Source organism: Balaenoptera ricei, chromosome 4 (genome assembly GCF_028023285.1).
Source record: "Balaenoptera ricei isolate mBalRic1 chromosome 4, mBalRic1.hap2, whole genome shotgun sequence".
Lineage (NCBI taxonomy): Eukaryota > Metazoa > Chordata > Mammalia > Artiodactyla > Balaenopteridae > Balaenoptera > Balaenoptera ricei.
The window spans coordinates 89,552,204-89,579,936 of NC_082642.1; the positions used below are offsets into that span (position 1 = coordinate 89,552,204).

Below are 27,733 nucleotides of genomic sequence, written 5' to 3' on the forward strand. Positions count from 1 at the left end.
GGGTTGTGGTGAAGGAAAGTACAGCGTTTATTGCAGGGTGACAAACAAGGAGGATGGGCAGCTAGTGTTCAAAAGACTCATATTCCCCAATGGCTTTCAGTGCAACATTAGGGGTGAGGGTCCCAGGGTGTGTGATCAGCTCCTGGACATTCTTCTGATTGGTTAGTGGTGAGGTAACTGGGTGAAGTTTCAGGAATCTCAATCATCGAATCTCTGGCTCCAGCCAGTCTATGGTCTAGCATTTGCAGTCAGCAGTTTCCATCTGGTGGGGGTCCTGGTTTCTGTGAAAACAATTTAAGAATGTGCATCAGCAGTGCATGAGGGCAATGTTTTCTTAGCAGGAGTCAAAGGTTATCAATCACCTTAGGTACTTTTTCCCCCAATTTTATTTGTGGTAAAATACACGTGACAAAATTTTTCATCTTAACCACTTTTAAGTGTACAGTTCAAGGGTATAAATACAATCACAATGTTGTACAACCATCAAAAAAAAGAATGTGCACCAGAAGGTTACCTATATCCCTCAAGGAGAAGATAGGAATCCTGTAACTCTTTTTAGGGCTGACCTATTGTTTATTATTACTTTTCTTGCTTGACTGCTTTTCCATTTTTCTAAACATTAACTGCTAGAGTCTTTTCTTTAGAACTCGGAAAGGCCTAGGAGACTAAAGCTTTTTTCACAAGCAAGAAGCCAAGAACACAGGATCTGTCACTGGACCGCCCCCCCACCCCTCACCCCAGGGTCCAGCTCAGTTTCACCGGCTGCTTACTAGCTGTGTATCCTTGGGCCTCTATGGGCTTCAGGTTCTGTATCACTTTCTAAGATTGCAGCGCGGTTAATAAGGGCTGACGCGTGTTGAAGTGCTTTGTAAACGGGACAGAAACAAACCAGTCTTTGCCGAAGTTATGGTCACTGCAGCTCCGCCGGTTCTGGTCCAGCATCCGGCGCGCAGGCGCGGGTAGGGCGGTGCAAGCACAAGAAGGGCGGGTCGCACAGCGCAGAGCGCGCAGCCGCCGCACGTAGGGTCAAAGGCGGCGCTGTCGCCCTGGCGACCGTTTCCCAGCTCCGTGGCGCCGCGAGCTAAGCCTTCTTCGGGAGAAATACGGGGGCCAAGAAGCTTAGGCCATGTCGGTCGCCGCATCCTTCTCGATGCGCACGTCCTTCTCTGCGGTCGAAGGGTTGCCTGAGACTGAGAAGAACGCTGGGGAGTCCGAGAATACCTATATTCTGCGGCCCATTTTCCAGCAAAGGCGGGTAGCAGACGCGTTGTGGCGTGGCCGACCTGCGAGACTGCAGCTTCCCGCAGGCACAGCTTGCCTGATAGCCGGGGCGTCCGGAAGGAGCCCGCGGGTGACAGGCGGGGTGGGGCGGGGCGGGACGGGAGAGAGGGGGCGGGGCTAGGAGGGGCGGGGCGGGGCTAGAGACAGAGGGGCGGGCCGGGGAGGAGGCCGGGTTTTGCGGGGGAACCGGCGACTGAGGAAGGGACAGGACCGGGGAAGGAGGGGCTGGGCGGGAGAGGGTGGGGCGCTGTTCTCCTTGGGTTTCCAGCTGCAGGGGGCAGCAGAGGACCAGACCTGCGGTTGCAGGGTTAACGCGCCGGGAGGTAGTCCCTTAGACAAGCACAGTAGGGATGGTTGACTCTAGGAGATCCAGAATGTGGGCACAGAGGAATTGAGATAGTTGCATGGCAGAAAACAAGCGGCTTGCATCGAATGCCATTCAGCCCTGTTTCGAGGGTTACTGTGTGCATACGTGTGCCAGAAAGCGCTTACTCTTCTGCAGGGCGCGAGACCTGTATGCGTACAGTCTTACCCAAGTAGCATCTGGAGGCTTTTGGCCTGCCACCCTAATACCTTCCCGGAATTAAGGTACAACGTCTCCTGCAGAGGACAGTCAGTTAGGGCTGTAGGATCCATCACTAACTTCATTTTCACAAGATTTAAAAAAATAATTTAAAAAATGACTTTCCCACGCCCTTCCTCTGTTTTTTGAAACTAGATTCCTGAATCAAATGCTTGGCAAATACTAGAACCCAGGAACTTTAGTTATAATGTGATAAAAAATTTCATGTAGCAGTTTTCTGGTGGGTAGAAGGGACATTAAAAAAATATGTTCAGTTATCTCGGTAAAAGATTCTAAATACATAGAATGCCATTCACCTGTGTTTCTGTTGTAAAACAGAACAAGGTTAACAACAAATACATGTTATGTAGGAATAGCTCTATGAGATTATTTGTGACCCGTTTGAAGAAAACTTTTAGCATTTTACTGAGAGTGGAAAAGGCTTAAGGGAAGAGCCAGCTATAGTATGTTTGTTAATAGGAAGACCACATTTTGAACAGATCAAATCCTAGAAATTTGTCCATGATTCTGAAGTTCACCTGTGAGAATAAGCAAGCAAGAGACTAAAGAGAATACTGTTAAAAAGAAATAGGAGGCCGCTACTACTACCAAATATTAAACCACATTATAACCTCAAAACTTAAAACGTTCTGGTAACTTGGCACATGATAGACAAATCAGCTGATAGAAGCCCAGGGGCTTTCCTGGTGATCCGGCGGTTAAGACTCTGCGCTCCAAATTCAGGGCGCCCGGGTTCCATCCCTGGTCAGGGAACTAGATCCCGCATGCCACAACTAAAGATCCCGTACGCAGCAACGAAGATCCCATGTGCCACAACTAAGACCCCGCACAGCCAAATTAAATAAATAAATAAATATTTAAAAAAAAAATATATATATATAGCCCAGATAAAGGAACCTAGTGTTGTAATATGTAATAAATACAACTAAAATGCTAATAGTATTGTTAGGGTGGTGAAATGAGGGGAGACTTTTTTTCTCTGTCTTCGTTTATTCAGTAATTAATTTCTTCAAAAAATATTGTCTACTATGTGCTGGATAGTGTTCTAGGAATGGGGATATAACAGTGAACAAAACAGATAAAAACCTCTGCTCTTTGGAGCTTGTGCTCTAGCTGGGTAGAAGGACAACAAACAAGATAAATGCTTAAGTGAACCGTATAGCGTATCAGATAGTAATAAGTACCGGGAAGGGAGATATAAAGTGGTAGGAGGGTGGTTTGAAGTTTTAGAGAGGGTGGCTAGGGAAAGTGACTTTTGAATAAAGACTTGAAAGAAAGGAAGGAGCTATGCATATAAGGAGAGGAATTGAACTTCAGGCAGAGGTTAACAGCAACTGCAGAAGCACTGAGGTTTCCATGCCTGGTGTGGTCAAAGAACATAGGGAAGGCCAGTGTGGCCTGAGTGGAGAGAACTAGGGGCAAAGTAGGAGAAAACAAAGTCAGAGAGTTTGGTAGCGTAGATCATATGGGACCTTGCAAGTAACAGAATGTTGCTTTTACTCTGAGTGAGGTGGGAAATATTTGGGGTATTTTGAACGGAGGAGTGTCATGATCTGACACGTATTTAATAGCACCAGTCTAGTTGCTATGTTGAGAACAGGATTTAGGGGCAAAGGCAGACACAGAGAGACTTGTTAGGAGGCCATTGTAATCCAGGAAAGAAGTAATGGTAGTTTGGAGCAAGGTGGTGGTAGTGGGGTGGTGAGTGTGATTGAATTTTAGATTATTTTGAAGGTAGAACTGATAAGATTTGCTCATGAATGGGATGAGGGCTGTGAGAGGAAAAGGCAACCAAACTGACACCAGGGTTTTTGGCTTGAGCAGCTGGAAGAATGGAGTTACCATTGACTGAGATGAAGACCTTGTTTTGGGGAGAGGAGATGATCAGAAGCTCAGTGTTGGATGTATTAAATTTAAGTTGCCTGCTAGACATCTGGATGGAATATGGGTGGGAATATGTGGTCTGAAGTTCAAGGGAGAGGCTAGAGATATAGGTTTGCAATATGACTTGTTTTCTTAATTTGTTGTTATTACTTTTATAATAAAAAATATGAAAAAGAAGGATTAAATGGTTGTAATGACAAAAAACTGGGGGAAGTTAAGCTGTGAAGGTAAATTAGGGTTTTGGAATTACCAACTGGATGTTTCAAACTGTTTCATTTAGGTTCAGACCCTCTGTGGTTAAAGACTGTATCCATGCTGTGCTCAAGGAGGAACTGGCAAATGCTGAATACTCTCCAGAAGAAATGCCTCAGCTCACAAAACGTTTATCAGAAAATATTAAAGATAAATTAAAAGGTAATAGTGGTGGTAATTGGAAACGACTTGTTCCTTTCAAACATCCAATTTTACTCATTTGTCTCCTTCTTTATTTTTAAATAAGGGACATAACTGTGGATTCTATTAAACACAAAATTTTCTTCACTGTCTAGTCATCTCAATTATTTGGTAACTTTTACTCATGTAGGTTTTTGTAGATGGTGGGAAAGAGCAAAGGTGTGAAATACCTATTTGTACCGAACTACTATCCAAGAATTCCCAGTATGCAGAAAGGCCAGAAAATACAGGGGCTCCTTTCCCCCATAATTTTTGGTTGTTTTTTCTACCAAGATATCAAGTCCTCAGCCTCCCATCAGTACCCTCACAGTCTGACCTCAGTGCATCTCTCCTGCCAAATCCTTAACTACTTGCCCTACTCAGCACTCCACTCCTGCTTCACTGTACATCTGCGGAGCAGATCTTGTGCTTTTCCTCCCTGTTCTTTGTCTTTCTACCTCTCTCAGTCTCTTTTGTTAATAGTGTTATACAATCTGAAAAGTCCTTTCTATCTACCCTTTAAAAATTTTTTTTAATTTAATTTAATTTTTTTGGCTGCACCACGCGGCTTGCGGGATCTCAGTTCCCCAACCAGGGATTGAACCTGGGCCACGTCAGTGAAAGCCCAGAATCCTAACCACTAGGCCACCAGGGAACTCCCTATTTACTCTTTTTTAAAGATTTTTTTTGGAGGGAAGAAATGTCTTTGTAATCATAATACATTTTCATTGTAATAAACCTGGACAATACAGATAAAGAGTTTTTTTTTAAATGATATAAAAGTCTGTTATCCATGGTAGTTACTATTTAATACTTTGATGTATTTTCTTATTTTTATTAATATGTTTTAATTTTTAGAAATAAAAAATATAGAAAAATACTAAGAAGAAAATAGCAATTCTATTTCCATCATCCAAATTAACTGTTAGTATATTAGCATTTTTGTTTTCAGATTTTTAATGAAATTCACTATTAAATTATTGTAAAAAAAATACATGCTTGTTATAAAAAAATAAAGTATAGAAAAATAATTAAAATTAGAAAAATCACTCCAAATGCCCCCACCCATGAAGAACCATTAATATTACATGACCATCATACCAGTCCTCTTTTCTATGTATATATACAGATAAATACTTTAAAAACAATGGTATACTATAGACTATTTCCCATAGTGTTATAGCATTCATTCTATATTTAAATGGAATGATTGCCCACTATTTAGTCCTTTCACCATGCTATTTCCATTGCTGAGTTCTTTTTTCCGGTTCAATTCTTACCTGATGAGATTTTATTGTAAGTTTTTTCAGGAAGGGCTCAGAAATGCTGTATTCCCTGGATTCTTTCATGTTTGAGAATGCCTTTAAACAAGAATATATTTTGGATGAATATAATATTTTGAGTTAATTATTTTTTGAGAATTTTATGGATGTTGCTTCACTGTCTTCTTGCATTGAATGTTACTGTGGAGAAATATGAGGCCAGTCTGACCTTCTCTGCAGAAAGAACCCTGTCCCTAACCTTGATGCTCAGTAGTTTTTCTAGGGTATGGCTTGGTATTGAGCATTTTATGTCTGTTAATCTGCAGATTTTATTTTTTCCATATCAAGGAAATTTTCTTGTATCTCTGATTACATTTCCGGTTCCATTTGTTAGATTATCTCCTTTAGGACACCAAATATTGATGTGTTGAATCATCTCTGTCTTCCACATCTATTATCTTTGCCGTAATCTCTTCCTTTTTCTTTGACGTATACTTGTGATCACCTTGTCAGTATTTGTTTTCATTTGTGTCTGTCTTGTCTCTTGCCATTAAAAAATATATATATATATTTATTTATTTTTTGGCTGCATTGGGTCTTCGTTGCTGTGCGTGGGTTTTTCTCTAGTTGCAGCGGGAGGGGGCTACTCTTCGTTGCTGTGCGCGGACTTCTCATTGCAGTGGCTTCTCTTGTTGCGGAGCACGGGCTCTAGGCGTGCGGGCTCAGTAGTTGTTGCTCGCGCACGGGCTTAGTTGCTCCGTGGCATGTGGGAACTTCCGGGACCAGGTCTCGAACCCATGTGCCCTGCTTTGGCAGGCGGATTCTTAACCTCTGCGCTTCCAGGGAAGCCCCTCTCTTGCCATTTTTAATTGATTAGTTCTGCACTGATATCATGTGAGTATTCAGTTTGTTTCCTAGGTCTATAATCTCCCCTTTCATCTTTCTGTTGTTTTGTAATCTGATTGAGTTCTTATTTTACTGAATTTGTGGGCTTATGTTTTTCTATATTGTGAATCAGTTGTGAGAAATTTCTCTTTGTTCCTTGATTTATATTATCTCCTAGGTTGAGTTTTTTGGTCTTTTAAGCAGTACGTTTCTTTTCTTGTTATTCTTTGGTTTGTTTTTGCTGTTGTACCTTTGCATATTGCCATTCAGCTTCTTTTAATTTTGTTCTGATGTGGTGTGGGTGATTTTTTTTTTTTTTACTCTCCTCCCACTGTATCTAAGACTATTTTATTTTATTAAATTTTTTTTTATTGAAGTGTAATTGATTTACAATGTTGTGGCAATCTCTGCTGTACAGCAAAGTGACTCAGTTATACACATAGAGACATACTTTTTTAAAATATTATTTTCCATCATGGTTTATCAGAGGATATTGAATATAGTTCCCTGTGCTATACAGTAGGACCTTGTTGTTTACCCATTCTATATATAATAGTTTGCATCTACCAGCCCCAAATTCCCAGTCCATCACTCTCCCTCCCTCCCTCCCCCTTGGCAACCACAAGTCTGTTCTCTATGTCTATGAGTCTCTTTCTGTTTTGTAGATAGGTTCATTTGTGCCATATTTTAGATTCCACGTATAAGTGATATTATATGGTATTTCCCTTTCTCTTTCTGACTTACTTCACTTAGTATGATAATTTCTAGTTGCATCCATGTTGCTGTAAATGGCATTATTTCGTTCTTTTTTATGGCTGAGTAGTATTCCATTGTATATATGTACCACATCTTCTTTATACATTCATCTGTTGATGGACATTTAGGTTGTTTCCATGTTTTGGCTATTGTGAACAGTGCTGCTATGAACATGGGGTGCATGTATCTTTTTGAATTATAGTTTTGTCCAGATATATTCCCAGGAGTGGGGTTGCTGGATCATATGGTAATTCTATTTTTAGTTTTCTGAGGAACCTCCATATTGTTTTCCATAGTGGCTGCACCAACTTACATTCCCACCAACAGTGTAGGAGGGTTCCCCTTTCTCCACACCCTCTCCAACATTTGTTATGTGTAGACTTTTTAATGATGGCCATTCTGACGGGTGTGAGGTGGTCCCCCATTGTAGCTTTGACTTGCATTTCTCTAATAACTAGTGATGTTGAGCATCTTTTCATGTGCCTACTGGCCATCTGTATGTCTGTCTATATTAAGGTCTTCTGCCTATTTTTCAATTGGGTTATTTGTTTTTTTGTTGTTGAGCTGTATGAGCTGTTTGTATATTTTGGAGATTAAGCCCTAGTCTGTCACATCATTTGCAAATATTTTCTCCCATTCCGTATGTTTCTTTTCATTTTTTTATGGTTTCCTTTGCTATGCAAAAGCTTGTAAGTTTGATTAGCTCCCATTTGTTTATTTTTGTTTTTATTTCTATTGCCTTGGGAGACTGACCTAAGAAAACATTGGTATCATTTTTGTCAGAGAATGTTTTGCCTATGCTCTCTTCTAGGAGTTTTATGGTGTCTAAGACTATTTTATTTTTCCCTCAGAACTGTGTTTTAAGTGATGGGCATTTAATATTCTAGCCACATTTCTAAAGCATGGGTATGAGAAAAGGAGGAAGAGGAATGGGTAGAGAAAGGAGGAAGCTCAGCTGAGCTGTGTGCACTGTTTTTTAAAAATAACTTGGGCTCTGTCTCCTTCTGAGATTTTATTAAGTATACTGAATTAGGGTTCATGTCCCACAATGGAAGGGTTCCTGTAAGTGTTCAGATTGTTTGCCTAATTTACTGTATAATCCTGGAGCTTTTACTTTCATCAAAAAGAGTTGGCTTTGGGACTTCCCTGGTGGTACAGTGGTTAGGAATCTGCCTGCCAATGCAGGGGACACGGGTTTGAGCCCTGGTCTGGGAAGTTCCCACATGCCGCAGAGCAACTAAGCCCGTGCACCACAACTACTGATCCTGCACTCTAGAGCCTGCGAGCCACAACTACTGAGCCCGCGTGCCACAACTACTAAAGCCCACGCGCCTAGAGCCCATGCTCCGCAACAAGAGAAGCCACCGCAATGAGAAGCCCGTGCACCACAACAAAGAGTAGCCCCCACTCACCACAACTAGAGAAATGCCGTGCACAGCAACGAAGACCCAACACAGCCAAAAATAAATAAATAAAATAAATAAATTTTTATATATATAAAAAAACGAAATAAGACTAAATTAAGAGAAAGATTATTTAAAAAAAAAAGGGATTGGCTCTGTCTCAACTTTGCCTGTTTCACTTTTTTTTTCTTCACTGTTTCCCCTATTCCTTGGTCAGAAAGGAGGGAAGATAAAGATGCCCATTCAGTTTTCTGTCCCCCAGATTTGGTGTTGGGGAGGATTTTCAGGATTTTGCTGTTTTAGCAGTATAGTTTTGGGGGAAGCAGCTGAGTTGTCCTAGGCCATGCCAGTATTCTCCAGAATCTTATGGTTTATTTTCTATCTTACTGAACAGCTTGCGTTTTTCTAAAGATCTCATGCTCCGTGTCTTTGCATATGCTATCCCCCTCCATAGAATGGAGAAACATTGTCCGTCTGGTAAATTCTCACTCGTCTTTCAGGACTCAGCTCACTTATCGCATCCTCCAAGAAGCCTTTTCGGGTCATCCCTTCCCCATTGCCCGATCAAAGGGAGGAGCCATCCAGCTCTGTGCTCCTAATGTACCTTATACGTGCCTCTCTTTGAATTATTACTATATTGCATTTTCATTTTATTTTCCATGTTTGCCTTCCCAACTACTACGAGTTCTTTAAGGCAAGAAGAGCATCTTATTTATCTCTGTATCTTGAGGGCCTAGCTCATTACCTGACTTAGAGTAGGGGAGAAAGGAAGGAAGCTAAGACCTACTGAGAGACTACTATGGAAGAGAAATGGGTAGAGACAGGAGGCAGCTTGTCTCATGTAACCTCACAACACCCCCAGGAGGAAGGTAGTGATATTCCCATTTAACAGTTGAGGGAGACTTAAACTAAAAAGTTAAATAACTCGTCTAAAGTTACACACTTACTAAGCTTATGGTTAGAATTTGTCCTCAAGTCTGACTCCCAAGCTTATAATCATACTCAGTAAGTGCTTGTAGACTGAATGCTTATGTTCATTTCTAGGCAAATTTGCCTTCATTAAGTAATTTTACCATATATTTGCTTATAGATAACTTTCTTATTTTTTCTTTCCAGAAATGGGATTTGACCGATATAAAATGGTGGTGCAAGTAGTGATTGGAGAAAAAAGAGGGGAAGGTGTATTGTGAGTAGTTGGTTTTTCCTTCTTGTTTTTATTTTTATATATTTCTTATTGGGTGTTCATCTTCTCGACAATCCAGTAAGATAGTGTCTTTGCAAGAGTGAGAGGAATGGACGGTATAATAAAATGCAGCTGTGAACTGAAGAGATCCTGGTACTGAGCAGCGAGGTTGACAGTCTGGGTGAGCTCCATGGGGTAACTCACTTTTCATAGTATCTGTAGGCTAGTACGTCTTTCAGGGTTTATGTATATATGCTCCCAAAGAGAGTGTAGGATTATGTATATATGTTTCCTCCCATATTCCTTGTTGCCTGGTTTTTGGTCCTACCATCCTCCTAAATTAATATCTTTAAAGTTGTCTGAGTGACAATTTTCATAGCTATTGTTATTGACCTGGGCTTCTGTTTTTTAAAATTCACTCTGGTTTTTTTGGCCCCCATGTCACTTACGTAACTTGTTTCTCTTCTGTTTTTCTAACTGATTATTCTCTCCTAAACTGTTTCTTCTTTCTCCCCTACATCCCCAGCTGTGAGCTTTCTTCAAGGCTCAGTTCTTATTCTTCTGCTCTTCTGTGTGCTTTTTCAATGAGCTCATTCATTCTCATTACCTCAAACCATCATTCCTGTATTGGCAAGTTCAAAATCTGTATTTCCGGGCTTCCCTGGTGGCGCAGTGGTTGAGAATCCGCCTGCCAATGCAGGGGACACGGGTTCGAGCCCTGGTCTGGGAGGATCCCACATGCCGCGGAGCAACTGGGCCCGTGAGCCACAATTGCTGAGCCTGCGCATCTGGAGCCTGTGCTCTGCAGCAAGAGGGGCCGCGATGGTGAGAGGCCCGCGCACCGCGATGAAGAGTGGCCCCCGCTTGCCACAACTGGAGAAAGCCCTCGCACAGAAGCGAAGACCCAACACAGCCATAAATAAATAAATAAATAAATAAATAAATAAATAAAAAAAACTTGCCAAGCCTAATCGTCATTTAAAAAAAAAAAAAAAAAAAAAAAAAAAAATCTGTATTTCCTGTCTTTTCCTGTGCCCAAGTGTTAATCTCCTGTTTCCCTTTGTAAACAGTGCCTAGTCCAGTATTTTATAAGAAAGTATGAAAATATTTGCTGGATGAATAAAAAAAAATACCTTGTAGATACTATCACTGAGAATTTTCACTATAGAATGTTTGCTTGGGAAGAGAATGCAGATTCTTTCTGGTGTCCAGTCCCCTTATTTTATGATGACACTTACGAGGTTCAGCATGATTTGCCCAACATTCTAGATCTGGCTGGCGTCAGGCTCACTAATAGAGCCCAGGCTTCTGACTCCTCGCACAGTGCTCTTCACCGTGGTGCCCTCTACCATTCGGTCAAAAGGCTTCAGGAGAGTTCTTCACCACAGAGAAACTTAAGAAATACTTACTATTCTGTCATCTGAGAGTCAACGTGTTCAAATAGAGTTGCATATTTCTTTTCCCTTCCTCTCCTCAAATAAGCCTCTCATTTTCATTTCTCTGTCTCCTGCCTTGTTACCAAGATTCCAGTGACTCAGGCTTAAAAGCGTGGAACTCTCTTTTATCTTATGTAGCCGTTGCTCTCTCTCATTGCACGCACTATAACCTGGATGGCAGGGTTGCTTAGCAGCCCCTTATCAGCACTTCCAGACTCTGATCTCTCTCCTCTGCAATTCACACAGCAGACCAGTCTCCCAGAAGTACACCCTCACCTCCTTTTCTTAAACTCTACAGAGTTTATTTCAAGCCCTGTATAGTATAAACTCCTCAAACTTGTCCTGACTGACTTTGTTAAATGTGATCAGGTTAAACTCTAAAGCATGGCATATAAGGCCTTCCCCACTTCCTTTTAAAACTTTTATCATCTAAAATTTCAGGCATATGAAAAAGTACAGGGACTAAGGAACTCCCATATGTCTATTACTTATCTTTAAGGTTATTAACACACACCCATGTTGTTTCATTTATACCTCCATCTACTCTCCCTGACCCCACCCGATTATCTTGAAGCAAGTTCTAGTCATCATATCATTTCATCTGTAAATACAACAGTATATATCTCTAAAATATAAGGGCCCTTTTCAACATAATAAAATATCACATGTAAATATTGAAAATCCTTAATATTATAAAACATTCAGTTAGCTTTTAATTATTCCCAGTTGTCTCATATATACATGTGCATGTATGTATATGTGTGTTTTTGTGCGTGTGTATGTGTATATGTGTATTTTTTTTTACAGTTTGTTCAAGTCAGGATACAGACAAAGTCCACGCATTGCATTTGGTTGATATGTCTCTTAAATTTCTTTTAGTCTGTCATTTTGCTTCTCCTCCCTCCTCCCCTTTTTTTTTAACCTTGCCATTTATTTGTTGAGGAAATTGGGTTGTTTGTCTTGTAGAGTTTCTTACATTCTGGTATTTGAGGATTGTATCCCCATGGTATTGTTTAGTACGTCTTCTAGCTCCTGTATTTCCAGTAAATAAGTAGTTACATCTAGTCTTAATCAGTGATAGGTTTGAGTTTTGGGCAAGAATAGTACATAGGTGTTTAGTATACATTCTATTGCATCTTATCAGGAGGCACAAAAATGTCTGGCTGTTCCTATTTTTATTGTTAAGATTGATCATGGAGTTCAGATGTTGTTGGATAGATCCATCTATTATAAAGATCCCTATCAGCTTTACCATTAATGATTTTAGCATCTGTCCTAGATCCATTATTCATCACAGGTTACAAGATAGTGATCTTCTATCATTGTTCTTTATTTATTAGCTGGAATTCTTCTATTAAGAATGACTTTTTTTTCTTTCATTTGTTTCATTACAATGAGATACAGTTTGTATAGGAAAGGAGGGATAAATTTACCTATTTTCAGAGTAGTGAATTGGTTCCCTAGCATCCTCCAAAGGCTACCAATGAGTTTTTTTTCTATCCATGAACCCATGGTTTTAAATATATGTGATGTGTTTAAATCAATTGCAGTTAGTATCTTCACTGAAGCTCAAATTGTCCCATCTTTGGCCATTGGTAGCTTCTTCTTCCCCTCCCCTCCCCTCCCTTCCCTTTCCTTCCTTCCCTTCCTTCATTCCTTGTTTTTTTTTTTTTTGAAAAAACACAGACGCTTTATTTCTTTTCTCAAAACACACCAGATAGGAGTCCAAGCCTGGTGAGGTGCTTCACTGCTGTCAAGGATATAGGCCCTCCTGTCTTGCTCTGCTGTGTCCTCATCTGCATGGTTGAAGATGGCTCAATACTACATTTATTTACATTCCTTAAGGGAAAGAGATAGAAGGAAAGCATATATGCCTTTCCATTTTCAGTACTTTAAAGATGTGATTACATTGTCTTCTGATTTCAGTTGGTTCTGTTGAGAAATCAGCTCTAAGCCTTATTATTGTTCCTTTGGAGGTGATGTGTCTTTTTTCCTAGCCACTTTAAAATGTTTTTCTCATTGCCTTTTTACTATAATGATATATGGTTTTCTTTGTATTTATTCTACTTGGGGTTCTCAGGGCCTTTTGAATTTGTGGGCGCTTGAATCTGTTTTGTATCAGATTGGGAAAAGTCTTAACCATTATCTTTGTTTCTTTTTTTTAAATAAATCTTTTAGAATAATTTAGATTTACAGAAAAGTTGCAGAGATAGTACAGAGAGTTCTTAAGTACTTCACATCCAGTTTCTTCTATTATTAACATCCTCTATTAGTATGGTACATTTGTCACAATTAATGAACCAATATTGATGCATTATCATTAACTAAAGTTCATACTTTATTTGGATTTCTTTAGTTTTCACCTAATGTCCCTTTTCTGTTCTAGGATCCTATCTAGGATACCACATTACATGTCTCTTTAGTCTTCTGACTAAACTGGTACATTCTGGTATTTGAGGATTGTATCCCCATGGTATTGTTTAGTATGTCTTCTAGCTCCTGTATTTCTAGTAAATAAGTAGTTAGATCTAGTCTTAATCAGATCTAAATCTGACAGTTTCTCAGACATTCCTTGGTTTTGATGACCTCGACAGTTTTGAGAAGTACTGGTTAGGTATTTTGTAGAATATGCCTCAAATAGGATTTGTCTGCTCATGATTAGTTTGGGATTATAGGTTTTGGGGAGGAAGATCACAGAGGTAAAGTGCTGTTCTCATTATATCATTTCAGGGTACATACTGTCAACATTACATATTACTGTTGATGTTAACCTTGATCCCTGCCTGAGTAGTACTTGTCAGGTTTTTCACTATAAAGTTACTCTTTCTTCCCCTTTCCATACGGTACTCTTTACAAAGAAATCACTATGTGCAGCCCACACTTAAGGAGCAAGGAGTTATGCTCCACCTCCTTGAGGGCAGAGTGTCTACGTAAATTACTTGGAATTTTTCAGCATAAGAGATTTGTCTGTTCTCTCTCATTTATTTATTTATTCAGTCATTTATTTATTTCAGTGTGGACTATGGATTTTTATAATTTGGATTATAATCTGGTACTACTTTATTTATTTTGTTGCTCAAATTGTTCCAGCTTTGGCCATTGAGAGCTCTTTCAGCTGACTCCTGGGTCCCTTTCACATACCCTACTATTGTGGGTTTTTTGAGCACAACCTTATTTACTGGCACTATAAGATGCCCCACCTTATCCATTCCCTGCCCCAGCCCTAGAATCAGCCATTTCCCTAAGGAGCCTTGGTTCATTGTATGGGAGAATGGCATTAGAAACTAAAATCTGGGTGCTATATATATAGCTATTATCTTTTAAAATATTACCTGTGCTTCATTTGCTCTCTGCTATCCTTTATGGACTCCAATAACAAGTATTTAGATCTTTTTACTGTAATTTATGATGCTCTTTTCTGAATTTTTGTTTTTTCTCTCTGTGCTTCAGTTTGGATATTTTACTATTGACCTGTCCTTCAGTTCACTAATCCTCTTTTCCATTGTGTCTAATCTGCTATTAAACCCACCAACTGAATTCCTAATTTGTTATTATATTTTTCAGGTCTAGAATTCCCATTTAATTCTTTTTTCATAAAACTTTTTTTTTGTAGATTCTAATTGTATATTGAAATTCTTTATTTTTTATCTATGTTCTCCATCCTCCCTCTCTCCTCCTTTTTTGCATTTTGGTCATAACAGTGCTTACCCTAGTATCTGGATCACATGTGAGCCTGTTTTCTTTGATTATTTTTTTGTCTTGTTAATCTTTCATATGGCTCTGTCTCTTGGCATGCCTAGTTTGAGTCCTGGACATTGTGTTAAAAAAAAAAAACTGTAAAACTTCCAGATAATATTATTTTCCTCCAGAGAAGTTTAACCCTTTCCTTTATAATTCAGGTAGAATATGGGCTACTTACCGTAATCCAATCAGATACTGAGCTGAGTTGAGGTTGGGTTGCTGATTTGATAAGTCTCTCTCTGTCTTTAGCTCACCCTTCTGTCTTGAATGTAGCCCTCCAGATCTTTCAACCAAGAACCTGGAACCCCAGCCTCAGCAGGTACTGACTTTTAGTCCTTGTCTCCTCAGCATTAAACTATTCTTCATTTCAGAGGCTTTTTCTTTAATGAATTAGTTTCCTTAAAAAGCAAAAATATATTATTTTACAGTTCTAGAGATCATAAATTCAGAATGGGTTTTGTTGAGCTAAAATCAAGGTGTTGGCAGGACTGTATTCCTTCTGGAGGCTCTGGGGGAGAGTCCATTCCCTTGCCTGTTCCATCGTCTAGAGGCCACCTGCATTCCTCAGCTCATAAACCCTTCCTCCATCTTCAAAGCCAATAACATTGCATCTTCAAATATCTCTTGATTCTGACCCTCCTGCCTCCCTCTTTCTTTTATAAGGATCCTAGTGATTACATTGAGCCCACCTGGATAATCTCTCCATCTCAAGATCCTTAGTTACACATCTGTAAAACCATTTTTGCCATGTAATATAGCATATTCACAGGTTCTGGGGTTTAGAACATAGACATATTTGGTGGGGGGGCCATTATTTTGCCTACCACACATAGCTTTTTAGGTTCCTGCTTATGTAGTTTCAGAATTCAGCACACGTCTTGAGAGGAAACCTACTGTGTGACTGGCTCAGTTCTACTCTCTCCTTTTTCACACGGATCTTGGTCCCTCAAGCCTCCAATTTTATCCCCCCCGGCCCTGCAAGACTGCCAGCAGTCCTGCTGGTTTCTTTTTCACTCAGTAATTGGTCCTCTACCTGGGCAGAGCCCAGGCTCTCAGCCTCTAGCTCTGTGCCCAGAGCTGGCAAATGCCCCAGGGAGAACTTCGCTGCAGAATATCAGCTTACCTCATGTGGTTCACCTCTCTGGAATTTTGGCTCCCCTAGTCCTATTTGCTTCAGCAGCTCTCTGATTCATTTTATTCAGTATTTCTAATTGACTTGGTGGGAGCATTGGCCTGCTACAAAGTGTTCCATCATATTTCTTCTAAGTCTTTTGACATAACTTTATCAATATAAATATATATACACATATGTGTAAAAAATATATATACATAAATGTGTGTATGTATATCTTTAAATATAACATTCTTTTAAAAAAATATTTATTTATTTATTTGGTTCACTGGGTCTCAGTCGTGGCAAGTGGCCTGCTTAGTTGTGGCGTGCGAACTCTTAGTTGCAGCATGCATGTGGGATCTAGTTCCCTGACCAGGGATCGAACCCAGGCCCCCTGCATTGGGAGTGCAGAGTCTTAACCACTGCGCCACCAGGGAAGTCCCTATAAAATTCTTTTTGATATAGCCCAGGGTTTTGATATGACCCAAGTGTCCCAGGTTTATCTTGTACATTTACAGCCATGGCCCTAGAATTGGCTGTTTCTCCAAGGAGCTCTGGTTCCTTTTATTGGGAAATTGTGTAAAGAGACCACAATTTGAAAGCAAGGATTGTGTTTTATGCATCTTTGTATCATTTGCACCTAGCACTTTGCTCGTATATAATACTCAACAAATACTTATTAAATACATTTTTATATTCATGCTTTCACTTGGTTCTGCTCAGCTTAAGCACTACTTCCTTCATGAAATCTTCTTTGGCTTTTTCTACTCTCTAAATTCTCTAAAATTCTTCAGCACTGAGAGCCTCCCATCAAACCTCTTAGATAGCCTCAACCACCAGAGGGCAGACAACAGAAGCAAGAAAAACTACAATCCTGCAGCCTGTGGACCAAAAACCACAGTTACAGAAAGATAGACAAGATGAAAAGGCAGAGGGCTATGTACCTGATGAAGGAACAAGAAAAAACCCCAGAAAAACAACTAAATGAAGTGGAGAGAGGCAACCTTCCAGAAAAAGAATTCAGAATAATGATAGTGAAGATGATCCAGGACCTCGGAATAGGAATGGAGGCAAAGATTGAGAAGATGCAAGAAATGATTAACAAAGACCTAGAAGAATTAAAGAACAAACAAACAGAGATGACCAATACAATAACTGAAATGAAAACTACACTAGAAGGAATCAATAGCAGAATAACTGAGGCAGAAGAACGGATAAGTGACCTGGAAGACAGAATGGTGGAATTCACTGCTGCAGAACAGACTAAAGAAAAAAGAATGAAAAGAAATGAAGACAGCCTAAGAGACCTCTGGGACAACATTAAACGCAACAACATTCGCATTATAGGGGTCCCAGAAGGTGAAGAGAGAGAGAAAGGACCAGAGAAAATATTTGAAGAGATTATAGTCGAAAACTTCCCTAACATGGGAAACGAAATAGCCACCCAAGTCCAGGAAGCGCAGAGAGTCCCATACAGGATAAACCCAAGGAGAAACATGCCGAGAAACATAGTAATCAAAGTGGCAAAAATTAAAGACAAAGAAAAATTATTGAAAGCAGCAAGGGAAAAACGACAAATAACATACAAGGGAACTCCCATAAGGTTAACAGCTGATTTCTCAGCAGAAACTCTGCAAGCCAGAAGGGAGTGGCATGATATACTTAAAGTGATGAAAGGGAAGAACCTACAACCAAGATTACTCTACCCGGCAAGGATCTCATTTAGATTTGATGGAGAAATCAAAAGCTTTACAGACAAGCAAAAGCTAAGAGAATTCAGCACCACCAAACCAGCTCTACAACAAATGCTAAAGGAACTTCTCTAAGTGGGAAACACAAGAGAAGAAAAGGACCTACAAAAACAAACCCAAAACAATTAAGAAAATGGTCATAGGAACATACATATCGATAATTACCTTAAACGTGAATGGATTAAATGCCCCAACCAAAAGACATAGACTGGCTGAATGGATACAAAAACAAGACCCATATATATGCTGTCGACAAGAGACCCACTTTAGACCTAGGGACACATACAGACTGAAAGTGAGGGGATGGAAAAAGATATTCCATGCAAATGGAAATCAAAAGAAAGCTGGAGTAGCTATACTCATATCAGATAAAATAGACTTTAAAATAAAGAATGTTACAAGAGACAAGGAAGGACACTACATAATGATCCAGAGATCAATCCAAGAAGAAGATATAACAATTATAAATATATATGCACCCAACATAGGAGCACCTCAATACATAAGGCAACTGCTAACAGCTATAAAAGAGGAGATCGACAGTAACACAATAATAGTGGGGGACTTTAACACCTCACTTACACCAATGGACAGATCATCCAAAATGAAAATGAATAAGGAAACAGAAGCTTTAAATGACACAATAGACCAGTTAGATTTAATTGATATATATAGGACATTCCATCCAAAAACAGCAGATTACACGTTCTTCTCAAGTGCGCATGGAACATTCTCCAGGATAGATCACATCTTGGGTCACAAATCAAGCCTCAGTAAATTTAAGAAAATTGAAATCATATCAAGCATCTTTTCTGACCACAACGCTATGAGATTAGAAATGAATTACAGGGAAAAAAACGTAAAAAGACAAACACATGGAGGCTAAACAATACGTTACTAAATAACCAAGAGATCACTGAAGAAATCAAAGAGGAAATCAAAAAATACCTAGAGACAAATGACAATGAAAACACGACGACCCAAAACCTATGGGATGCAGCAAAAGCGGTTCTAAGAGGGAAGTTTATAGCTATACAAGCCTACCTCAAGAAACAAGAAAAATCTCAAGTAAACAATCTAACCTTACACCTAAAGAAACTAGAGAAAGAAGAACAAACAAAACCCAAAGTTAGCAGAAGGAAAGAAATCTTAAAGATCAGAGCAGAAATAAATGAAATAGAAACAAAGAAAACAATAGCAAAGATCAATAAAACTAAAAGTTGGTTCTTTGAGAAGATAAACAAAATTGATAAGCCATTAGCCAGACTCATCAAGAAAAAGAGGGAGAGGACTCAAATCAATAAAATCAGAAATGAAAAAGGAGAAGTTACAACAGACACCACAGAAATACAAAGCATCCTAAGAGACTACTACAAGCAACTTTATGCCAATAAAATGGACAACCTGGAAGAAATGGACAAATTCTTAGAAAGGTATAACCTTCCAAGACTGAACCAGGAAGAAACAGAAAATATGAACAGACCAATCACAAGTAATGAAATTGAAACTGTGATTAAAAATCTTCCAACAAACAAAAGTCCAGGACCAGATGGCTTCACAGGTGAATTCTATCAAACATTTAGAGAAGAGCTAACACCCATCCTTCTCAAACTCTTCCAAAAACCTGCAGAGGAAGGAACACCCCCAAACTCATTCTATGAGGCCACCATCACCCTGATACCAAAACCAGACAAAGACACTACAAAAAAAGAAAATTACAGACCAATGTCACTGATGAATATAGATGCAAAAATCCTCAACAAAATACTAGCAAACAGAATCCAACAACACGTTAAAAGGATCATACACCACGATCAAGTGGGATTTATCCCAGGGATGCAAGGATTCTTCAATATACGCAAATCAATCAGTGTGATACACCATATTAACAAATTGAAGAAAAAAACCATATGATCATCTCAATAGATGCAGAAAAAGCTTTTGACAAAATTCAACAACCATTTATGATAAAAACTCTCCAGAAAGTGGGCATAGAGGGAACCTACCTCAACATAATAAAGGCCATATATGACAAACCCCCCAAAAAAAAAAAAATTCTTCAGCACTTCTACAGATTTAATTCAACTATTGTGCAACTTGGACTTGAAGGCTTGATCTAGATAGATATTATAATCCCTTTTAATCCTAATAACCTATAAATCAGCACCAACAATACATTATCTTATTCTTTTGCTGTGTATTAATTTTTTTTCACCTATTTAAGCTGAGAATTGTTTGAGGACAAACCGGATTTTACTCTTTCTGGACAAATGGTACTTGCTAAATAAATACTTGTTGATTGATCAGTTAAGTAGATTAATTTTATTTCATACTGTTACAGTTTGGAAATAGGTGGAACTTTTTTGATTTAAGAATGTGTGAAATATTAGGCTGGGGGGAGCTCTTTTATGTAAAACTAAAAAAAAAAAAAAAGTCTTTTAAAATTAAAGCAATATAGCATGGTGTATATATATACCTTTCTCTACAGACTTGAGGCTGAACTGCGTAGATTCAAAGCCAAGCTTTGTCACTTACTATATAAATGACCTTGGACAAGTTTACTTAACTTCTCTGACTCTCAGTTTCCATGTTTATTAAATGGATATAATAATAATGCCTATCTCATAGGATTGAGTTAATATATGTAAAGCTCTTAGACCAGTGGGGCTCAAAGTAAGTGCTCAATGTTAATGATGAATCATATACATATATTTAATTAAAAAAAATTTAAAATTACTTTTTAAACTTAACATTATATTGTGAACATCTTTTCATGTTCTTAAAGTTTTTTTTTTTTTGTAAAAAATACCTTTAATGGCTGCATAGAATTTCATTGCTAAGAAATACCTTAATTTTGTTTACCAATCCAATACTTCTGGGTATTTAAGTTGTTTCCACTTTTAAATAGGCTTTTATTTTTACTGACATTTTTTCTTATCCAAGAACTGGGGAGAGGAGAATGGCTAATTTTAGAATTTAGAGGTAGTATAGCATCCTCTAGAGATAATACTGGATTTAGAATTAGTTAGAAGATTGAATTCTAGTTCAGAGTTTGCCCCTTTCTTTTCTGTGACTCTATAAAATGATCAGGTTGGACTAAATAATTTGTTGGGTCCTTTCCAGACCTACCTTCTCATATTATTGTGCAGGAATTGAGCCCATTTTAGCCATAAGTCGTAGGTATTATTTCCTCTAAAAGTCACACATAGATATCTTACCTGAAATAATCTATAACAGAGCTTCCCACCCAGACTACCAGTGACTTCAGCCATCAGGCCATCAGGCAGCCATCAGAGTCTGAGGCTGCTAGACCCCTGGGCTGGTCACCTCCAGCTGAAAGCAGCCTTATCTATGACTCCAGTCCCTTCTAGTTTACCCAGTATACTCTGCTGTACAAATATGATCTTCTGTATGTCATCTCGTTCTGTGAAAAGGTTTGGAAGCACTGATGTATAAGAATGTATCAAGGAAGACTTTTGCTTGTGGCAGATATATATAGTTCAGATCCTTGTTATATTGTTGATAATTCTCTATTCTTTGACTTTTTAGCATGGCTGCTCGCTGTTTCTGGGATGCTGACGCTGACAACTGTACTCATGATGTTTTCATGAATGTAAGCCTATTTGGAACCCTTTTTTTCCTTTCTTAAGGTCACGTGGGCATTCCAAATCAAATCACTTACTATTTGTTAAGATGTGAGGACACTTTATTTATTTATTTATTTTGGCCGTGCCACACGGCATGTGGGATCTTAGTTCCCCAACCAGGGATTGAATCCGTGCCTCCTGCAGTGGACCGCCAGGGAAGTCCCTGAGGACACTTTAGTTTTAGACATTTGTCTGAGACTTCTTCTGGATAAGATGATTTTACTGTTCGTTTGTGTTATTAAAGCAGAAACCTAGAGTGCTGCTTATAGGCAAGGATACTTTATGATGTAACTCTTCACAAGTTTAAATGTGGAAATCGCATATTATTTATTTGGTGCTAATAGACATATAGCAGTTTGCTAAGCTGCAAAGAAATTTGGGTGGCAGGGATTCCATGAGCAAAGGTGATTTTCCTTTCAGTAATAAAATTAATTACTTTATCTTAAAACTATTTCTCAAAACTAAACAAAAGTAAAGAGGAATTTTTAAAAAGAGGTTTCATTTAAACATTGGTATGTTATTGACATGAATGTCATGTATTTTAATCATATGTTGTTATTTTGTACTTGCTTCCAGAAATATTCCCATCTTCTATCCAAATGCTCCCAGGCTGTGAATTAGTAGAGTCAGAATTAAAGTACAGTAGGGTAGAAAAGAACTAGATTGGGTGAATTAGGAGAGAGGTTCCATTTCTAGCTCTGTAACTTTCTAATTAAGTGACTTTAGGTAAATCATTGAACTTTTCTGTGGTTGTATCAGTAACACTAGGAAGCTGTACTAGATTTTCCTAAAGACTGGCTGTGACTGCCTAAGAATAATTTGAGGAACTTGTTTAAAATACAGATGCTAAGGCTCTGCTCAATAGATTCTGATCAAACAAGCCAGGGGTTGGATCAGTGAATCTGAATTTTTAAAAAAGTTCTCCACATGATTATACTTACTGCCAGGTATGGAAGCTGCTTGTGTAGATGATCTTAAGGTACCTTTCAGCTCTAAAATTCTATGGTCCTACCAAAGTTTTATTTTATGCTCAGCTGCCCTAGGGATCAAAGGCTGAACAGTGGGAAGTACTATGTAAATCTTCATTTATCAGCTTTCTAGGGGAAGGGTAAATAAAGCTCAGGTGGTGGTTTTTCCTGCTTTTTGGAGTTAAAACTGCGTATTTCTCTGAGTCCTTATATAATACAGTTCATTCATTCAACAAATAATTCTGGGCTCCTATTATGTGCCAGCTTCTGTAGTGGCCTTATATATATATTTTTTTAAAAATAAATTTATTTATATTTTTATTTATTTATTGTATTTTTGGCTGCATTGGGTCTTCGTTGCTGTGCGCGGGCTTTCTCTAGTTGCGGTGAGAGGGGGCTACTCTTCGTTGCGATGCGTGGGCCTCTCATTGCGGTGGCTTCTCTTGTTGTGGAGCACGGGCTCTAGGCGTGCAGGCTTCAGTAGTTGTGGCTGCTTTAAAGATTATCAGGATCAGGTTTTAGAATACAGGATTAGTTGGGGCGCTGTCTAAAAATAATTTTTGAAAGCCTGGTCTAGGTTGCTGAGTTAGTCTACTGTATCTTTAGTTCAGTTTGTTGAGTGTTTATTTAGGCTTCATTTTTTAGAACTTAAAGTACTTTATTTGGGAGAAGATCCCAGGAAGGACCAATAGAAGATGAGGAAATGAGAGAGGGGAGAGAAAAGCATATACTATTGAGCTGATAATTGCTGTGGATAACCAGGGCTCAGTCCTGATGGAGAACTCTGGGTGGCATTGTAAGAACAGCCCCAAAGTGGGGTCCACAGACCAGTGCCAGTCTATGAACTGTTTGTTATAGGTCCTCAACAAGATAAGTACATAAATAATGTGTAAGGGTTTAGAAACGCTCATGGAATTTGACAAAGTAATTTTATGTTCATTGAATCTAATAAGTTTTGGTTATATTTGTATGTTTCTTTTTTCATTTCATTTTCTTAGTTATTAATTTCTATTGTATTTTATGAAAGTATCAGTTCATAAGGGATTGGCAGTTAAAACAAACAAAAAAATAGGTCCCTCACCACAGATAGCACTGTTTGAGAACACAGCTCACAGTAATCCCATCCAAGGAGCCAGGGAAGTGGGCTAACCACAGAATTTGCTTTTGGTTAATAATCGGGTACTTGAACTCATATTTTCTCCCATCATTGCCAGGCTGGAGGTGAGGTTGGTGAGTTAGGAGTTGCTGAGGCAGGTGGAACTCCTGTAATAAGTACCTAAAAAGTGTTTTAACAAATTTAACTAGGATCTGGAGCACATTTTGAGATTCTGAGTTAAAAGATGGACAAATGAATTTTATCAATTAAGAACAAACAACCAGATATCATTTGTCCTTATCCAGAATTTATGACAAGGTGCTGTATTTTCGTTATCTGTGAAACTATAATAACCTTGGGTTGGGTAATGCATTTACTCCAAGAAACTCAAAGCATTTTAATTATATTATTTCTTTGATAAATCAGGAAAAACAGGAATACTTGTTTTATGAATAAACATTACATAAAGTACATTAGTTTGCATTTTATTTCTTCATTCAAGAAATCTAATTCTTTACTTATCCTACCCATTTAGCAAGCAATTTTGTAGCTACCCTGAGGCAAGCAAATTTATAGTTATACTCTGGAAAACCTGTTTCTTAAAGAAGGGAGAGAGTCTTCATGATTGAAAATTGGCAAAGATCTGAGATGTTAATTTCACATCTGTGCTGCCCTTAGTCCTTCATTAGTACTAACATTCTGGATTTGTGTGTTTGTTTTCTGTTTTGTTTGTTTTTTTAGGACAGTTTATTCTGTGTTGTAGCGGCATTTGGCTGTTTCTACTATTGAATCTTTGAAAGCTGGAAAAAGATATGACCATGAAGAAATATAAAGTTTTTTATATTGTTAAATATCTTGACAAAATAAAGTTGGCAGTTTGGCAACTGAGTCTGTTGAGTTTTAGGCCTTATATTTTAATGTTTTGATTTCTTTATAACATATTACATTTGGAAGGTAGAGAAAAAAGTAGGGAGAATTCATAATTCAATTGTTCAAACATAACTAGTGGTGTTTTTTTTTCTGCAGGGTTAAAAAAATCATGTATATAATTTTGTAACCTGATTTTTCACTTCTCATAATGTCATGTGCAATTTTTTTGCCATTTTATTTGATTGCAGTTTTCACTAGCATACTTTAATAGTTGTACTTATTCCATTAGGTTATACACCATTGGTTATTTTTGCCATGTCCTTATTGAGGGACTGATTATTTCTAATTTTTCGCTATTATAAATAACACTGAGATCAGTTTATTTGTGCATAAAGTTTTTTAGCCTACATTTTTTTTTTGGAAATGAGGAATATCAAATAATATATTATTAATCAAACATAACTACAGTGAATTCCCATATAGGAAATATTAATATCACCTTATAGCAAGATGCTCCTTAGGTCAATATGCAGTGTCCTAAGATCCTCTCAGATGGTTTCAGCCTAATCATTGCCAAGACACCATCATGGACAGAGTTGTCTGTAGACCATCAAGCTGGTGAGGGTTACCAGGTTCTGGGTAGGACAGGCTCTTACAGGTACAGTGCATACACATGCACATGGAGTTCAGGTAGGACACCAGCTGCTCCACCAACTACAACGTGAAAGGCCCTGTATGGAGGGCGATGTGATCATACTGTTGGAATCAGAGCAAGAGGCTCAGAGACTACGTTGATCCTGCTGAGCCCTGGATGTCTGGGTCAAGCACTTAGCCCATGTTTAGAATCAAACTCGTTTCAAGAAGCAGATCGGAATAACTCTGTATATCATTCTTCATGGTGAATTATTGGAAGCGTTTCCTTTAAGATGAAGAAAAAGGGAAGGATGTCCTCTCTCACCACTTACACTCCATATAGTGCTGACGTGCAAAGTTCCAAACAGTCTCCTTTTTTTTGCTCTGAACGTGAATATCATTCCTGGAAATGCAAACTGGCATCCGTTCACTGACCACGCAGAGGCACTGGATCTTTCTAAGCCACGGAGTCAAGTTTTGGAAACCTGCTAGTGCTGGAGGGTCTCCTGCAGAGGCAGGAGGTGGCTGTGGCTCACCGTGGGGACAAGGACACTGGGAGCAGAAGTTCTGGGAAGTACTCCTTGGCGTGAACCCTCCCGGAGTCTGCCATTAGCCCCACTGCTTTTCCTACATTTTGAATGACTGCTTTTATCTTTCACCCAGTGTTTTTGCTCAGCTCTTGCCACTCTACACTTTACACAGCTTGTTAGTTTAAACATGTATTTGTTTTCTCCAGGGTTTGCCCAGTGGCAGGGTCTGAGAGTTTCCAGGCTGTATATGAAATTAGCTCTCCCTTAAGACTCTCGGAGATTATGTTGGTTACTATCCCAATTCCCACTATCTTTGTAGTAATGTTCCCCTTAGAGTCCCTGGTGTCTTCTCCAGCTAGCTGTCCTTATCTGCAGCACCTTAATCTATCTGCCCTGTTCAAATAACTATTTGAAACTCGAAAGGGAATGGTTACAATCCTTTTTTTCGCCTGGAGGCTCCTTAGCAGATGCTTAACTTTACCCACCCTGTTTCTTCTCAGCCACTTTCAAGTCAAGCATGTAGACAAAAATAAGAAGTAAATACATTAAAAAGTTCTTTTACATACTTCTTCCCTAACATTGGGTATTTACTTGCCTTACAGCTATAGAATCAAAAGGGACCCCTCCAAAGGTTCATTCTAGCAAAGGAAAAAGTTTCTCTTCACCAGACACCCTGCCATGTGATTTCCTACCAGTGGCCTCCCTTGAATCCGTTCCTGTTCAGCTAGCCCCCAGTTTATTCCTAGGAATCACATTTTGTTGAGCCAACCTGGGTTAGAAATAACAGGAAGAAAGAGGGCTTTTCACAGGACTTGGTTGGAATTCTCTTTACATCACCAAGTAGGGAAAAGGTGGCGCTGTGTGAAGCAGCCGCAGACCATGGGGTGGAGGTACGGAATGTCAAGGGTGGAAGGCGTCGCGGCCATCTGCATTGTCAATGTGCTGGTACGAGTGCCTGGCACCACGCCAGGCGCCGGGGTAGAATAGGAAGGACCAAGACAGGTCCGCCTGGAAGGGACCGAGCCCGGAGCTGGGCAAAAGAGGAGCCACCGCGTTAACGCTTCTTGAAGGACTGCCAGTGAGCACGAGTGACAAGTCACAGCGTGTCTCATTACAAGATACATACGTATCTTCACCGCATACTCTAGTTCCGCATGGAGACTGACCCTTTGCCATTTTGTCTTCTGTCTCTGGGGATTTCGGTTCAGTCACTCCGTCCCCGGGGCCTCTATGGAGGCGGAACTACTGTGTCAGGGGTCGTGGTTTTCAGGGAGAAGTCGTGGTCGGAGTGACAAGTGGGCGGGCAGTAGGCGGGACTTCCGGCCCACGGTTCCGTCAGCTGCCTTTCCCGGGCGTCTCCCCGCAACCCCCTCAACTTCCCTTGTCCGTGACGCGGCGCCCAGGAGAAATTCGACGGGACAGGGACCGGGGGAGTGTGAGCTGCAGGTGAGGACTCGGTGTGTGCCTATCCTTGCGGCTCTATTTGAGAGGAGAAACTGTGGCGCTGGGACCGCGGGGAGACTGACTGAAAGAAGAGTGGGTCAGTGACAGCGAGGGGAGTGTGAGGCTGGGGCTGCAAGGCTACTGTGACCCAGGGGCACTGACAACGAGGGGACTGTGACTGAGACTCAGCTGCGCGCGAGGGGTCTGCGACCCAGCAGCAGTGAAAGCTGAGGGACTCTGACCTCGGAGAACACGAGGCAGAGGCTGCGAGGGAACTATGACCGAGGAAGTATGAAGCAGTGACAGCAGGGAACTGTGACCAAGGACCAACGACTCGGAGGAGACCGATCGATGGATAGTAACTGTGAGGGGACTCTGACCTAAGGGAACATGAAGCGGCGGCTGCAGGGGGATTCCGACCAACGAGCAGTAACTTTGAGGGGCTGAGCTGGAGAAGAGGGTGGGATCAGTGACTGGACAGGGTACAGTAGCATGGTGTTTGGGTACGGGGTGTGGTGACTGGGTGGAGAAGGTCTTAGTGGGAAACACTAGTTTGGGACTTATCAGGCAGACCCGAGTTTAATTTTATGGACAACCTTCTTGTGGCTGGGAAGCTCACCTCACCACTGAGCTACAGTTTCTTCCTCGGTGAATGGGAAGTTTGGGCTAGATTAATGTTTCCTAAACTGTGGCTTCCATCCGATGATTGGGTTGTGAAGTCTATTTACTGGATGGAACCTGAAATTAAAAAAAAAAAAAAAAGGAATAGACTAGAAATTTTCAGTGTGTTCGCAGAGTAAGAGTATTATTTCATGAAACGTCTTTCAGTTATGTG

The 27,733-nt window shown here is 39.7% G+C and overlaps 2 protein-coding genes across 6 annotated transcripts in view; both read left to right on the forward strand.

The window, feature by feature from the left end:
- Positions 1–1,010: 1,010 nt before the first annotated feature.
- DYNLT2B (dynein light chain Tctex-type 2B) lies at positions 1,011–24,297 on the forward strand. Of its 3 annotated transcripts, XM_059922105.1 has the most exons (6): positions 1,011–1,251; positions 4,029–4,162; positions 9,603–9,672; positions 15,096–15,165; positions 21,261–21,324; positions 24,164–24,271. In XM_059922105.1, the coding sequence occupies exons 1-5, from the start codon at positions 1,127–1,129 to the stop codon at positions 21,288–21,290; spliced, it is 429 nt and encodes a 142-aa protein (XP_059778088.1). In that variant the 5' UTR covers positions 1,011–1,126; the 3' UTR covers positions 21,291–21,324; positions 24,164–24,271. The 3 variants fall into 3 exon arrangements, with proteins under 3 accessions (XP_059778088.1, XP_059778087.1, XP_059778089.1); XM_059922104.1 differs by lacking the exon at positions 15,096–15,165 and having other exon boundaries at positions 24,164–24,297; XM_059922106.1 differs by lacking the exons at positions 15,096–15,165; positions 21,261–21,324; positions 24,164–24,271 and adding an exon at positions 10,370–10,578.
- Positions 24,298–26,783: 2,486 nt separating this feature from the next.
- The window catches only part of PCYT1A (phosphate cytidylyltransferase 1A, choline), a 52,243-nt gene continuing 51,293 nt past the window's right edge, over positions 26,784–27,733 (forward strand). For all 3 annotated transcript variants that reach the window (XM_059920864.1, XM_059920866.1, XM_059920867.1), the window contains exon 1: positions 26,784–26,901. The gene's annotated coding sequence lies outside the window, so the exon portion shown is untranslated. The remainder of the gene's footprint in view (positions 26,902–27,733) is intronic.